A 14,873-nucleotide genomic window follows, 5' to 3' on the forward strand; every position below is an offset into this window, starting at 1 on the left:
AACAAAGCTTTTGCCAATCAGATGCTTTCCAGATGGTATTTCATGATGAATCAAAATCTGTTGGTACTTTTCAGCGTTCATAATTCCATCAATTTTGACAAGATCCCCAACAGCACTGGCTGAAATACAGCTCTAAATCACGACAGAGCTTCGATTGTGTTTTACAGATGGCTTTAGACACGCACTTCTTTCATGGTCTTCTCTGCACATATTAAACCAAAAATCCAAAAGATGTCATAAGACTGTTGCCACTGAGTTTTAGACCAGGTCTTGTGTAATTTGCCTTTTCTCCCCGTTTCCCTTTCTTAAGAATGACTTCTTAACAACTCCCATTAAGACCATTTCTGATGCTGCTTAGGCTCATTTGTTCAGTAGATGGATCAACTGAATGAAGTCATCTCTCAGGTCCTGTTTCAGATCTTTCCTCATATTTAAAAATAATAAATTAATTAAAAACAAAAGAATGATGAATGAACAGATAATGTTCACCTGCTGTGGATACTTTTTAGTCCTGCCACTCCTTCACTTGTTGAGTTTCCTCAGATTTTTTAAAGTGTGCAGCTCAAACAAAACAGTCTGAAAATGGTCAAGTAAAAGGTCAGGACTGAAAATGAGTGAAAAAAATGTCTAAAGAAAAAGGCTCCTTGGACATGAAATATTTAAAAAATGAGATGTGGCTCAAGATTTAGGATAGCACTGTAAACACATCACTACTAAAAAAACTGAATATCAACAAAGTTAGACTTTACATTATCTTAAACTAGACTTTTAAAGCTGTACTCAGCTGTACTCAGATGTGAAGGAAATGTTTTAGACTGGCCACAAAAAAATGTTAAAGAAAAAAAAACTTGTCTTGTGATACTCTACAAAAGCATTGATATGTATTTCTATTAAAGCTCTTTGAATTTTGGGAAAGGTGAAAGCTGAAACAGAGCTGGAACATGACCAAATGCAGTCTCTTTCCTCCCCATTTGCTCTATTGACCCTCAATCAAAGGCAATATAAAAAGCAACGGACTGTGGCTCAGCAGGGATGTTCAGAGAAGAGTTACTTCAGAGGTGCTTTTAAATTTCCCCTCGAGGTATTATTCAGGGTTAAAGTCACCCTCTGTCCTCTCACAGGCTGGACAAATTTACTCCACTCACTCTTCACCTTAATTTTACTGCTGCAAGGCGCTATACGGAGTAGTGGATGTCTCTACCCCTGGTGCATGTGCTCTATACTATGTTTCCTCTCTGAGCAGACGGATTCTATCAAAAGCCTTTCCCTTCCTCAGGATGAGGCAGATTTGGCAGGAGTTCTGTAATGCAGGGCCAGAACCTGCACTTTCTAAAACCTTCCTTTTCCCCGGAGTTCAACATCATAAACGTAACTATTGTCTTTATCACCATCAGCGTCATCACAGGATGTTGTTAGAAGGAAAGCCGGCTCTAGGCTGGAGTGTAAAGAGATGAAAAACAAAGAGAATGTGCGAGTGTGGGGCTTTTTTTGTACCTTTGGATTTGTTGCCACTTTAACAAATGTGGAAACCACATTTTCAGCTAGCGCCAGTTTATAGCTGCAGTTAGACCATAAACGTTCCACTTGTTTCAGCAGTCAAAAAGTGATAAGAGCAACTGTTTAGAAAGTTCAGCCTTTACTCAGGTCTCTCTTGCCTTCATGTTGAAAGAGTGAGAAATGATATGGCAACCAGATGACGAGTAAAGTGAACGTTCCTAGTTCAAATGCATGTGCATACCTCTGAAAGAGAACAGCCAATTTTACTTTCATAACCGATAATTATCATAAGTTCAACAATGTTTCATTTTGAATTCTTGAATCCTGAATACATATCCGGTATGGCAGCAGCAAGAATAAGTTATTCATTACTTCCCTTAGCTGGCGTTATCAAGGAGAGGAACAATTTGTGAATGTTAAAGCAAAGCAATCAAGGGAAATTACTGTTACAAGGACTGAAACTACCCTCAATTTATTCGCTGAAAAAATGGTTCATATCATATGTACAGAGAACAGCAGAAACATTTCTTAATGACACACTGTTGTATAAAGGAAAATTGCACAGTGCTTACATATTAATAATTTTTTTTCTTTTTTTTCACTACCATAGTACCATGTTGTGGATAATAAAACACAATAAAGGAAGGCTGTAAAAACACAATGAAAATATGGCAATATCTTTCTCATTTATCCCAGGACTTTAAAAAAATCTCCCGAAATAATAGCTTTATGGGGGGAAAAAATATCCATATGTCACAGAGATGGAGAACAAACATTAATTACACAACACAAATAATAAATGTGCATTATGGGATATCATCTAATTTGCATAGGAGAGATGGGGAATAAAATCATTAGATATCACGGGCGCCTCTACAGTTCATGAGACATGAAACACGGACACGTTGGTTAAAACAGCTGCTGTGTCAAAGTTCCTTTACATAAACACATGCACGCCCATGCAAACACACACACACCACCACCAACAACAACAGCAACCACCACTTTCATCTACACAACCAGATCCAACAATTCTGCCCAGGCAAAAAAAAAAAAAAAAGATGCAAACTGACAGACAGAAGGAGGAGATAAATGTGGAGAATAAGAAGAAGAGACAGCAAAAGTGAGCGCCGCCTCGTCAGTAACCTCTCGTTTGTAGTGCGGACTCAGAGGAATAGTTGTGATTACTCCATTGACTGAATCATCTGCAAGGTCAGGCCTCCCATCTTCTCTCCCTCCTACTCCTCTGCTCTTCTCCCACTCGGCAGCAGAGTGGTTCATATGGCTGCCAAGACATATTCAGAGACATATTGGAGAATCTATTTACTGGCAGCATTCACAGACACTTAACCACATGGCCACCTACATACAAGCACGATGCAAAAATTGGTAGCGAAACAAGCTTACTCATGCTCTCCTTTCAATGTGTGAGGATACTTTTTTTTTTTGCTGCTTGTGAGGACCGTAATCGATAATCTCACCAGCGACTGTGAAACTGTAGCCTGGAGTTTTATCTTAATCCTAATTCTAGTCTTATGCTGTTATATTTTCAGCGTGCTTAAGTAGGCCACGGTGGAGAGATCTGCTGTATGTGCTGCCAGCGCACTGCAGTGTCCTCCGAGAGAACTCTGTACGGACCAGAAAGCAGCGTTATAGGAAGAACAAGGCCTCGGTGGTGGCCGCAGCTGTCCGTGTGTGTGTTCCCAAAGAAGTATAATCCCAGACTCGGCGCTTAACCCGGGGCTCAGGAAATAACAGAGGTTTAGCGAAGCAAATTCATTTGAATGATCACAAAGGGGACAAAAGAGAAAAGTGCAATTCATTCTGTGAGAACTCCAGTCAGTGTATTATATCGAATGCATTTTTTTTAAGCAACAAAGCTTCGGCCTGCTGTCTGTGGTAGGCTGATTTGTCTATGGCTGGAACATGGAATTAGAGAGACCTGATTTGTCAAGCTAGCTTTTAACAGACTTCTTGGTCATGCAGATGTCTCGCTGGGTTTCTTATTACATGTGCCTGATCTCAGAGTTGAGAATCAAGGAGTTCGCTTGTTAGATACATCCTTGGTGTTCAAAATAAATCCATCCAAGCGTGACTGAAGTTGACACAAAGAAACCACCAGAGGTCTACATGTGTCATATGACAATGCTGGAGATCTGCTTGTTGAGCACATTCACCATGAAACAGCATATTGTAATACCACAACAGTTACAAAAGACCGTTGTGTAATGTAGCAAAGGAGAAGTCTGATCACCAGCCTGATCACATTTACACCTCAGTTTCAAGTTGAAAGCATAACCTGTTTTTTTTAGTGCATATAAACATATATCCAAGTCATTTTTCCGAACCTGATCTAAATCTAAACTGTAACTCAAATGTAATCTGCACTTTTCTCCTTAAGAAAAAAAAATTGGCCTCACATAGCAAATCAGGTCCTCAACTCCAGAAGAGTGAATTCTTGTTTGGAAATAATGGAAATAATCATGAAGGTAAACAAAATCAGCTCCATTGTATCTGCCCCATGGATATGCAGCACTACACCAAGGCCACCCACAGCAGAGCTGATGCAGTTTCCCATGTAACTGCCCTGATGAAATATTCAGCGAAGAACAGCTCAGACACCTAAAGGCCAGCAGGCTTCGGTTACGGCCAAATCACTCCAGGCGAGGCCAGGGGCCAAGCGGCACGCCGCCAAGGTTGCCATTTTGTATCTCCTCACCGTACGTGAGAACAAACACAAACGAAGGTGTGCATTTATTTTTAATGACGTACATTAATTAATAACCCAGACCTGACCCCATTTGTACTGCTGGATTCCCTGAGTGGGTGGAGCGGAGCAGAAATAAAGAAGATCTAAAGCCGTTTTCCTCCACTGAGAGTGCTGTATATTGATGGCGACAATGTGAGAGAGGGGGGAGGGGGGACTGATAAAGCAGCCAGCAGAAGGGAAGAGAGAATTTAGGATTATCATACTGAATACAAGAGGGGGTTGGAAAGAGGATACAGACTTTGAGTAAGTCCTGTATCTGAAACCAAAAGGGACATTTCCCTGAAGTGAGGGGGATGGGTGCTCATGCCCAAAACCCAAGCTCTGACTCCACAGTTCACACAAGCTTTTTAACCTCCACACTCTCCCACTACATGTCAGCTCCTGCCAGCACTCTGTCACCTTCTCTCTCTCAAATACACACACACACACACACACACACACACAGTTAAAGTCGCCATGAACATCAAAAATAAGCCTCATTCACACAAGCGTGGTATCGACTGAGGTCTAGCAGATGCGTGGTAGAAAAAGCATGTCTGGACTGAGACTTGCCCATTAGGTTACGACTGTTTAGGTGCAGCGCTGCTGAGATCCCCTCAAACAGTGCTCTGTTGTGATGGCAGCTTTTTCCGGGTGTGTTAGATGGGTCAAAACAGCAGATCACGAGTCAAAAACACCAAACAATCAAATGACGTTAAAGGCACTTAAAGGATAAACATACAAGGTATGAATGATCACAATGCTGGACTATAAAACAGCTTAAAAAGGATCACGGTTCTTAATTAAAAAAAAAATCTTTCTTTAAATATAAACATTTTTTACAGCAGTCCTATAAAAATCTTTATATTTCATATTTTTATTTTAAAAAAATCCCACAAATCTTGTTTTTGTTTTTTTTTCCCTGTAAATGCTTGTTAGGATCAGTCCTCATCTCCTTAAAGACATCCATATTCTTCCTTTTCACCCTCTCAGGAATAAAACAGCCTTCCCTTCACTGAACTCTGATGCCTGCTGAGCTTGGCAATTTGGGACGGTGATGGGGGCACGTCCTGTCTGTAGGGCCCCTTGGGTTTTGAGAGGGCCCGAGCTATGGCAGAGCCAGTGGCTTGAGTGCTGTCTCTGTTCTGGTCAAAGGTGATGCCGCTGGGGGTTTCCTGTGCAGGAGGCGGCCTGGTTTTGCTGGCCTCCTGCTCTCGACGCCTTTCCTCCTGCCTCAGCAACTCCTGGGTCTCGAGGAAGACGCGGGCGTTAATACTGGGTGTTCCCAGGTAGCCGTTACGTGACCCCTGGCCCCCGGAGTAGCGAGGATTTTCCTTGGATGGCTGAAATCCCTCTGCTGGCACGTACATCTTATCCCACGAGTCCTGGGACGCCGCACTGTTGTTCTTGCGAGGTTGCCTAAACACACAGAAACAGGTAGGAGGGTCAATTGCACTGTTTTCTCAGTCACCTTAAGCAGCAATTAAATCTAAAGCGAACAGAGGTGGATTTTATTTGATTCTGTTTAAAAAAAAAAGCCCCCTGGGTCAGCAGTATTCAAGGGGAATTCAAAAGGAACTGCACTTCAGCGGAGAACGGGATCATTTTCACATTTGTGTGAGAGCTAAAAGCAGGACGTGGCATTCACTTAAAATACTGAAAGCAACATCAATGGTGCAGAGGGGTCTGTTTTAGGCTCCTGCGTGATTAGACTGAATCCAGTAACATAAAAGAAAAAAGAAACGAGACATGAAAGAGGCAGGAAATAAATATCGGAAGCATGAAACGCGTGCAGGACTATTATTTCCACATTGTAAACAAACATAAATGTTAAAACCTCGCTGAGAAAATGCCGGCTTTCATCCATTTAACTTGGTATTGGGGATGCAGATGGGTGCACTTACAGACCAGACAGAATAATGGTAGGCCTCAGAGAGTTATCTGGCTTCTACTCATCTTCGACTTGCCTGTCAGCCCATGCACTGACAGGCCGGCCAAAGATTTATGGACGTATCTTTTGTTAGAAACAAAATTTAAACAAAAGAGCTATCATCCATGCATGCTTCCCACCACACGTGCTCCCCTTTCACCTGGACAGCTGTCATTGAAATCTGCAGGGTCTTTGGCTATTAGAATCCATTAGAGCAGACGTGGGATGGAATATCTGTGACAGTGTCTTTTGCATCAGGGGTGCTAAGAGAGATCCCATTCACACCTCACTGACCCATTGTGTGCTTAAAAGGCTTTTGAGTACAAGGCACAAGACTGCAGAGGGAGACAGGGGCCCGGTATGCTTTTAGGCCAGAACACCTGCATTCCAGGGAGGCTGTGAGGAACAGGCAGAAGACACAACTGTGTGGTTTTACAATTGAGGGAAGTGGGACTCATTTCTCAATTTGTACAAACTGAAAAAACAAAACAAAACCCAACAACCATGGTTTTTAATTGCACAATCAACTAGATGAAACTGATGAATTTTACTCCATTCAAAAATATGCCCATTTAAAGTTTTGATGGAAGTGGTGACACATGTCCAGCCAAGTCAGTCCAGCATTTGGTAAGAAAGCACTTTTGAATATAAGCATGGTAAATATATATAGGCAGATATATTGGCAGTGGAATATGTACGATGGCCCTGAGTGTTCAAACGCAGTGCAACTGAGGCTACGTCCACACTAGCCCGGATAGATTTGAAAACGGTGTCCAGGCATCTTTCTTGGCCTTAAGACAACAATTCTGATGGCTAAAAATCCAAACGGGACACCAAAAAAATAAATAAATAAATAAAAATAAAAATATATGTATATATATATATATATATATATATATATATATATATATATATACACAGATGTTCCTGTACACTATGCCGGCCACTTGGCATACATGGAACGCCATAACCAAGTGGCCGGCATAGTGTACAGGAACATCTGTGCCGAGTATAACCTGGAAGTCCCGAGGTCAAAATGGGAAATGCCCCCAAGGGTGGTGGAGAATGACCGAGCTAAGATCCTGTGGGACTTCCAGATACAGACGGACAAAATGGTGGTGGCTAACCAACCGGACATAGTGGTGGTAGACAAACAGAAGAAGACGGCCGTAGTGATCGATGTAGCGGTTCCGAATGACAGCAATATCAGGAAGAAGGAACACGAGAAGCTGGTGAAATACCAAGGGCTCAGAGAAGAGCTCGAGAGGATGTGGAGGGTGAAGGTAATGGTGGTCCCCGTGGTAATCGGAGCACTAGGTGCGGTGACTCCCAAGCTAGGCGAGTGGCTCCAGCAGATCCCGGGAACAACATCGGAGATCTCTGTCCAGAAGAGCGCAGTCCTGGGAACAGCTAAGATACTGCGCAGGACCCTCAAGCTCCCAGGCCTCTGGTAGAGGACCCGAGCATGAAGGATAAACCGCCCGCAGGGGCGTGCTGGGTGTTTTTTTATATATATATATATATATATATATATATATATATATACACTCAACAAAAATATAAACGCAACACCTTTGTTACTGCTCCCATTCCCCATGGGATGGACGTAGAGACCTAAAATTCATTCCAGATACACAATATAACCATCCCTCCCAAACAGTGGTCACAAATCAGTCCAAATGTGTGGTAGTGGGCACATCTGCTATATTGAGATAATCCATCCCACCTCACAGGTGTGCCACATCAGGATGCTGATCTGACATCATCAGTAGTGCACAGGTGTACCTCAGACTGCCCACAACAAAAGGCCACCCTGGAATGTGCAGTTTTTTGTGCTATTGGGGGTCTGGGGACCCAGAACTGGTCAGTATCTGGTGTGACCACCATTTGCCTCATGCGGTGCAACACATGGTCACATGGAGTCTATCAGATTGTCAATTGTGGCCTGTGGAATGTTGGTCCACTCCACTTCAATGGCTGTGCGAGGTTGTTGGATATTCGTGGGAACTGGTACGCGCTGTCGTATACGCCGGTCAAGCACATCCCGAACATGCTCAATGGGTGACATGTCCGGTGAGTATGCTGGCCATGCAAGAACTGGGACATTCTCAGCTGCCATCTGCCCTGAACAATGTGAACCATGATTCATCCGTGAAGCGCACACCTCTCCAACGTGCCAGACGCCATCGAATGTGAGCATTTGCCCACACAAGTCTGTTACGGCGACGAGCTGGAGTCAGGTCAAGACCCCGATGAGGACGACGGGCATGCAGTTGAGCGTCCCTGAGACGGTTTCTGACAGTTTGTGCAGAAATTGTTTGGTTGTGCAAACCAATTGTTCCAGCAGCTGTCTGGGTGGCTGGTCTCAGACGATCTTGGAGGTGAACCTGCTGGATGTGGAGGTCCTGGGCTGGTGTGGTTACACGAGGTCTGCGGTTGTGAGGCCGGTTGGATGTGCTGCCATATTCTCTGAAACGCCTGTGGAGACGGCTTATGGTTGAGAAATGAACATTCAATGCACGGGCGACAGATCTGGTTGACATTCCTGCTGTCAGCATGCCAATTGCACGCTCCCTCATTGCTTGTGGCATCTGTGGCATTTTGCTGTGAGACAAAACTGCACATTCCAGGGTGGCCTTTTGTTGTGGGCAGTCTGAGGTACACCTGTGCACTACTCATGATGTCAGATCAGCATCCTGATGTGGCACACCTGTGAGGTGGGATGGATTATCTCAATATAGCAGATGTGCCCACTACCACACATTTGGACTGATTTGTGACCACTGTTTGGGGGGGATGGTTATATTGTGTATCTGGACTGAATTTTAGGTCTCTACGTCCATCCCATGGGGAATGGGAGCAGTAACAAAGGTGTTGCATTTATATTTTTGTTGAGTGTATATATTATAGTGGCATTCCCTTTTCAATTAAGCATTTATTGTAGTCAGATGCTGACTTGGGTACAGTTGCATATAACAAAAATCAGGGAGCAATTTAAGAAAAAAGATTGTTGATGGCATTTTGTTATTTTAATTTTAAATGAAAAATGTTTAGGATCATGTTAGATTGCTGCTGTCAGTGTGACTTTAAAAGGGTAATTAAACACTTAATATAAACAAGTTTGGATGATAAACATAACAGGTGAATTTATAAATATATATGTATGTATGTATTTTAATATCTTTATTTAAAATAGCATTTACTTGTGCAGTCTCTGTCTGTTCTTTCCTCTTGCAATCAAACAAAAATCAAATGGTGAAATGTTATTTTAAGCACCATTTAGACAACTTTTGTACTTAATATTTAAATCATCCCAAAATGCCACAGGACAAAAATAAATAAATAAATAACAGGCAGCATATTTTCAAGTCTTGGAGACAACATCAGGGAACATGATGGTTTGTGATGGACTGACCTTTTCACATAGGACTGTTGTGCCCCTATGTATCAAATGCAAAAAGCCTAAAAGCTGCAACCATAACATTTCTTCAGAGCTCCCTTAAACATCGCAGATAGGGTCCCAAAGCATGACTGCAGTTTAATGAATGAAATATTTGCAAAGAAAAGTATAAGGTAGGATAAGAATTTGAAAATCTGTGGTGGAGTACTTTTTGCTTGCGGTAAAATAAAAAAAAATACACATTCTGTCATGGTCCCTGTGCCCCGCTGGTCAATCCTCTATTGGGCAATATGTTTGTGGTTTGTTTGCTCTCTCTCTCTCGCTCTCTCTCTCTCTCACTCTCTCTCTCTCTCGCCACGGCGATGCTCACTGCGGGCTCCCGCTGCTGGCCCACACACCTGCTCATCACCACACCGGCCGCTGATCCCAGCTGATTACTGCACTACTTAGATGGCGAGTCTGCACTAGTCTTCGCTGGATCGTTGAGCTATCAGTATCGTTTTTGGAACCCGATGCGGAGAGGAGTGATTGAGGGGGAACGTTTTTGTACAGAAAGTGTGGAACACCCTTCTCCCAACCCTGTTTCCCACGGACCCTGGCGACCCGGATCCGTTTCCCCTGCACGTTGTATATAGCCACTTGGTGTATGTGTTCACTGTAAATAAACGCACTGTCCTTCGCTTAAAGGAAAAAAAAGAAAAAAAAAAGAAAACGGTGTCCACACTAGCGTTTTCAGTTGTTTTCACAGAGTTGCGCGTCCATATTGAAACAACCCAAAATGTTACAGTCCTGCGCATGCGCAAAAGCGAGTGAGAATTAAAGAATTTGAAGAAAAGCTATCTGGAGCATGTACAAACTGATATTAATCATTTTTAGGGCTGTCAAAATTGAGAGCAATCTAAACAACTGCTGTATAATGCCCTCCGCTATTAGAAAGTCTGCATTTTCGAGTGTCCACACTGCGACGGGGCAGCTCTGTTTTGAAATGTATGCATTTTTGGGAGCGTTTTCAAAACGCTGTGTTTTTCCTTTTCAAAATTCAAAATTGTCAGAGAGGTTTAGTCGATGTAGCTATGGTATCAATTTGATCCTAGGTGACTTCCTTCTTGGGTTAATGCATTCACCGGCTTGGGTGCCGACTCAAGGGGTGACAGCAATAAAAAAAAAAAAACTACAAAGGAAGTAAAATAAAATACAAAGGAAAACTTCAGCAAACCCCCCCCCCCAAAAAAAAACAAACCAAAACACACACAGAAAACACAACGAAAGTGTTTTTGGTGAGATATTAACGTGATAGAACAGCTACAGAACTGACAAGCTAACAGTAAACGTATTACATGAATCATGTGATATTTTTTTCTCTGATAGCACTGATGAATCCTTTTAAACATGTCTCGGTGCAATCCTTCACATGTTTTTGTCACTTGTGCATTAATGTCTCACCAGAAACACTACAGTTGTGTTTGTGAGAGTTGTTTTTTTCTACTTCTGTTCTATTTTATTCAACTTCCTTTGTGGGTTTTTTGACCTTCTGTTGTGTTTTTTTTTCTATTTCTTCTTTCTTTTATTGAAATACCATTCTGTTTCATAATAAACATTTTAAAAATAAATGTTGAAGTGGGGATTTCAATAAGGGAATTCCACTGCAAGTAGAAACACTATACAGTTTGTTCCTATGCCAGGGCTGCCATCATGGGCACACAGATTTAAAGCAAATGCTACAAAACACAGTGCCTCTTTCTTGATAACTTTCCATTGCTAGAAATATTTTCTTTCTATCATCATCATAGTGAAACTGTTATGAGAATCCCAGAATTTCAGCATTTCTAATGAAAGCCCTTGCGGTTCACAATGACTAAAGGGAGGGGAAGGGCTAAAGCACACGGCCCTGTAAACGTGGGGTATGTGGGCTCTTGTGAGCTTGTGAGTTTTTTTGTGCATGCATTTCTGTTACGAACATGTGCAACACAAACACATCCTCTTGTTCCGCCATTTGGTTGCTAGTATGCACAAGTACAGGGGCAGATGTAGGGACAGACTGCAGAGAGCCTCACCACATGCTCCATACATGGACCTCACCGTCTGGGCGAGCCGCCACGCACTTACACCCTGGCTTGGCTCACAGAGCAGCCAGCACCGCTCATGAGGGAGTTGCTTGTTTAGAAGCACAGGAACGCCTGTTGCACGAGGAAGCAACCTGCGTTTCCAGAATGACCTTTTAGGTTTTAAAAGCACAGAAGTTTTAGGGGGAAGTCAGAAGCGGAGAGATGAGAGCAGAGAGATTGCGTTGCTCCACAGGAATGTAATAGTGATTGATGCGTCAAGGGATCTACTTCTCTTATCACCTCTACTCCTTTGCCAAAATATATCACAAAGTAGATTAGTTACATGTACAGCGGGAGGGGATGGGAAAATACATCATGCCAAAGAGTGGGGTAAATTTAGAATGACAGAAAATAACAAACAAACCCAGGAAGTTGGCTCGCAGGAACATTTGTGGCCGCTGTGTGTTTCTTTAAAACAGCTGGGAAGAATCAGAGTTTATGAGAAGTAGGAGAAAGCTTCCACACATGCACGCACGCACACATGCACCCAAAAGCATCTAATGTGTAATGCAACAATCATTTTCTATATTGTATAAATAAATTGTCTACAAACCTGGAATAATGTTTTCTTTCTAACTTGGAACAATATTCTTTTGGCTGGGAATGCGATAGTTGCACGGCTAGATGAAAGAGCTACTGGCAGTTCACTCAGCCCGCAGTTAAGAACCTTATCTCGACATTCACTGCATTCATGCGTGTGCTTGTGTGTGTGTGTACATCTCTTTCGGGCTAATCAGTGGTCTCTCCTTCCTACTAAAACACTCGTTCCTCTCCCAGTCACTCTCGACCTCCGTTGCCTGTCACTGCTAATCCTGCTCCAACAACAAGCCTTCATTAGTGTTCTTCCAATCCTCACATCCCAGACAGCGAGCTAAGCCTGGCCGTCATCAGATAACCAGCTACCATGGTTTCCTCTGGAAGCTTCTGGGGTGTTTTTTGGTGAGGGAATGTTCCCTTTTCTGCTGAATGGCTGACTGCTCAGACTTCCTGCTTTGGAAGAGGAAAAGATGAAGAGGTTCCAATAAGAGAGGTGGCTGACATTAGAAGGCATTGTGATTATTAATCTGGGGATGTAAGACTAGCTCTTTAATGAGAAGCCATGCCGACACACCAAGCCCCGAAAAGCCTCAGCCAGGGTCAAGCATCAAGCCTGAGCTCATGTGGCTCTTAGCCCGAAGCCACTATGAGATTATGAAAGGAATGCATATCAAAGGCCATCCTCGCTTGGCTGCTTGGCCGGAGACATGAACTTTCCCAAGAGAAGCAACTCACTGGGAGAGAAGGTCCCAGCTCAACTGTCACACCACATGAGATGCAAGCAGATAACACATATGAGGGGAATGCATAGATCAGTCTGCCTTATACAGACCAAATTGATTATGTGTCCGTGTGGACCACAAATCCATATCCACAGACACGAACACGTTTTCATCGACCCAACTGTGTTTTGAGGCAACATAACACAAAAGGGGATGAATATGAAGAAGTGATTGGTGCTTGTGCGTTACAGCATAGACGAGAACTGGCAAAGAAAATGAAAAGACCACGCACGCACACACACACACACACACACACACACACACACACACACACACATATATTAAGGGCTCCGTCTTTGTTTAAATTGGCAAGCTGCAAAAGTGAAATAAATCTTGACTTTGCTCTTAGCATTTTTGAACATATAATACATTTCACAATGCAAAAAAACCCTCACAATGGATTGTTTTCAGTGTGAAAATATTCAACAATAATGTGTCAGTCAGTCAAATGACAGAATTATTGCCTTGGGGAGCTTTTCTTCCAGGATATTAAGCTTCATATGCGACTTTCTTTCCCCTAGCAGCAGTGGTTAACTTTGTAATTTGCACCTACTGCCATGAGATTAAAAACTTCAGTAAAGACATTTAACGGATTGCTGGCAGAAATGGCAAATATTGATACTAAACCACCCCCTCCCACAAAAAAGGCTCAAGATGTAAGATATGGTAAGCTTTATTGGCATCTCTTTGACAAATATGCAAAAAAGAATCGAAACAAGAAGATGGAGAAGATGAAGAGCAGTGCTTGTAGCTCCTAATGGCAAACTGTGCGAGGCAAGAGATTGTAGGGGGAAAAAATAGCCTTTAGAAAAAATAATGTGATATTGGAGCTGTTATTGGAGAGGGGGGCTTGGGACAAAGTCACCGCTTTCTTCAGGTCAGCATTGACTTAATGAAGTTGAATATCAGTCAAATAATTCTAAGCGATCACATTAAATGATTTCATTCAAAGAGTTTGCTAAGAATCGTTCAAATGTCTGGAGATTAGTTGAAAGTGGCTTTGTGGTGATTGACTTTGAGGGAAGCCAAAGAGATAAGTGAGGGAGGGGGGAGGTGGGGGGGAAGGCAAACATGTGAGGAAAAGAAATTGATGGAAATCAAAAAAAGTCAAATGAAGGGGTTGAGAAAGGGCAGGGAGGACGTGATAAGTCAAAGGGGTGAACGCAGCCGCATGGATGCATGGACAGTTTGAAGAAAGAAAGAAAAGGAAGGAAGGATGTCTCACCGTGGCAGGGAATTGTACTGTCTCTGTGCTTGTGGGAAATCATCTCTGTCCTCTTGCTGCTGTTTCTGGACCTGAGTCTCAACCGTTACAGAATGGCGTCCACTTGATGTCTCCGTCCCATTGCTGGCCTGTTAAACCCACAAATACAGTTAGCACAGACACAGTGAATACACAGTAACAAAGAGAGGACCAAAGGCAAGCATTTAAGCCTTTCAGTGCATGTTGTACTAACCCCATGTTGCTCTCCAATGCATCCATCGGACTATAGCATGCATACAGTGTGTGGATGTTAGTTAGGAAGCACTCAGAAACAGTTGAAAAAAAGTGTTGTGTAAAGCACTTTGAGTGCTCAGGATAGAGTAGAAAAGCGCATTATAAGAACCAGTCCATATAAGAGAAAAGAAAATTATTGTTTTGATAAAAGATGAATTGAACTTAAATTGTTCACACGAGTTCTTATTCGTGGGAAAGTGGCACATGCTGGTTGTTTGCAGCTTCAGCGATTCTTGGCTAGTGATTTATTTTATATTGTAGTCTTAAAGGTAGTAGAGCCCTAAGTGTGTTTAGCTAGTCCATTTAACCCTAGGTACCTTTTGAATGGCTTGTTTAAGGGATCTGTGTTGCCTGGTACACAGATAATAAAGTACT

The 14,873-nt window shown here is 42.6% G+C and overlaps 1 protein-coding gene across 1 annotated transcript in view; it reads right to left on the reverse strand.

The window, feature by feature from the left end:
* Positions 1-1,953: 1,953 nt before the first annotated feature.
* LOC146701227 (partitioning defective 3 homolog) overlaps positions 1,954-14,873 on the reverse strand; it is a 358,058-nt gene continuing 345,138 nt past the window's right edge. Inside the window, exons 23-24 of the mRNA XM_085467562.1 lie at positions 14,226-14,353; positions 1,954-5,665 (exon numbers count right to left, since the gene is read on the reverse strand). Coding sequence (XP_085323688.1) covers positions 5,236-5,665; positions 14,226-14,353 — 558 coding nt within the window. The 3' untranslated portion in view covers positions 1,954-5,235. The remainder of the gene's footprint in view (positions 5,666-14,225; positions 14,354-14,873) is intronic.

The sequence above is a fragment of the Copadichromis virginalis genome, linkage group LG9, assembly GCF_057382275.1.
Source record: "Copadichromis virginalis isolate Kocher_CV1m ecotype Utaka linkage group LG9, C_Virginalis_male_GT1.1, whole genome shotgun sequence".
Classification (NCBI taxonomy): Eukaryota; Metazoa; Chordata; class Actinopteri; order Cichliformes; family Cichlidae; genus Copadichromis; species Copadichromis virginalis.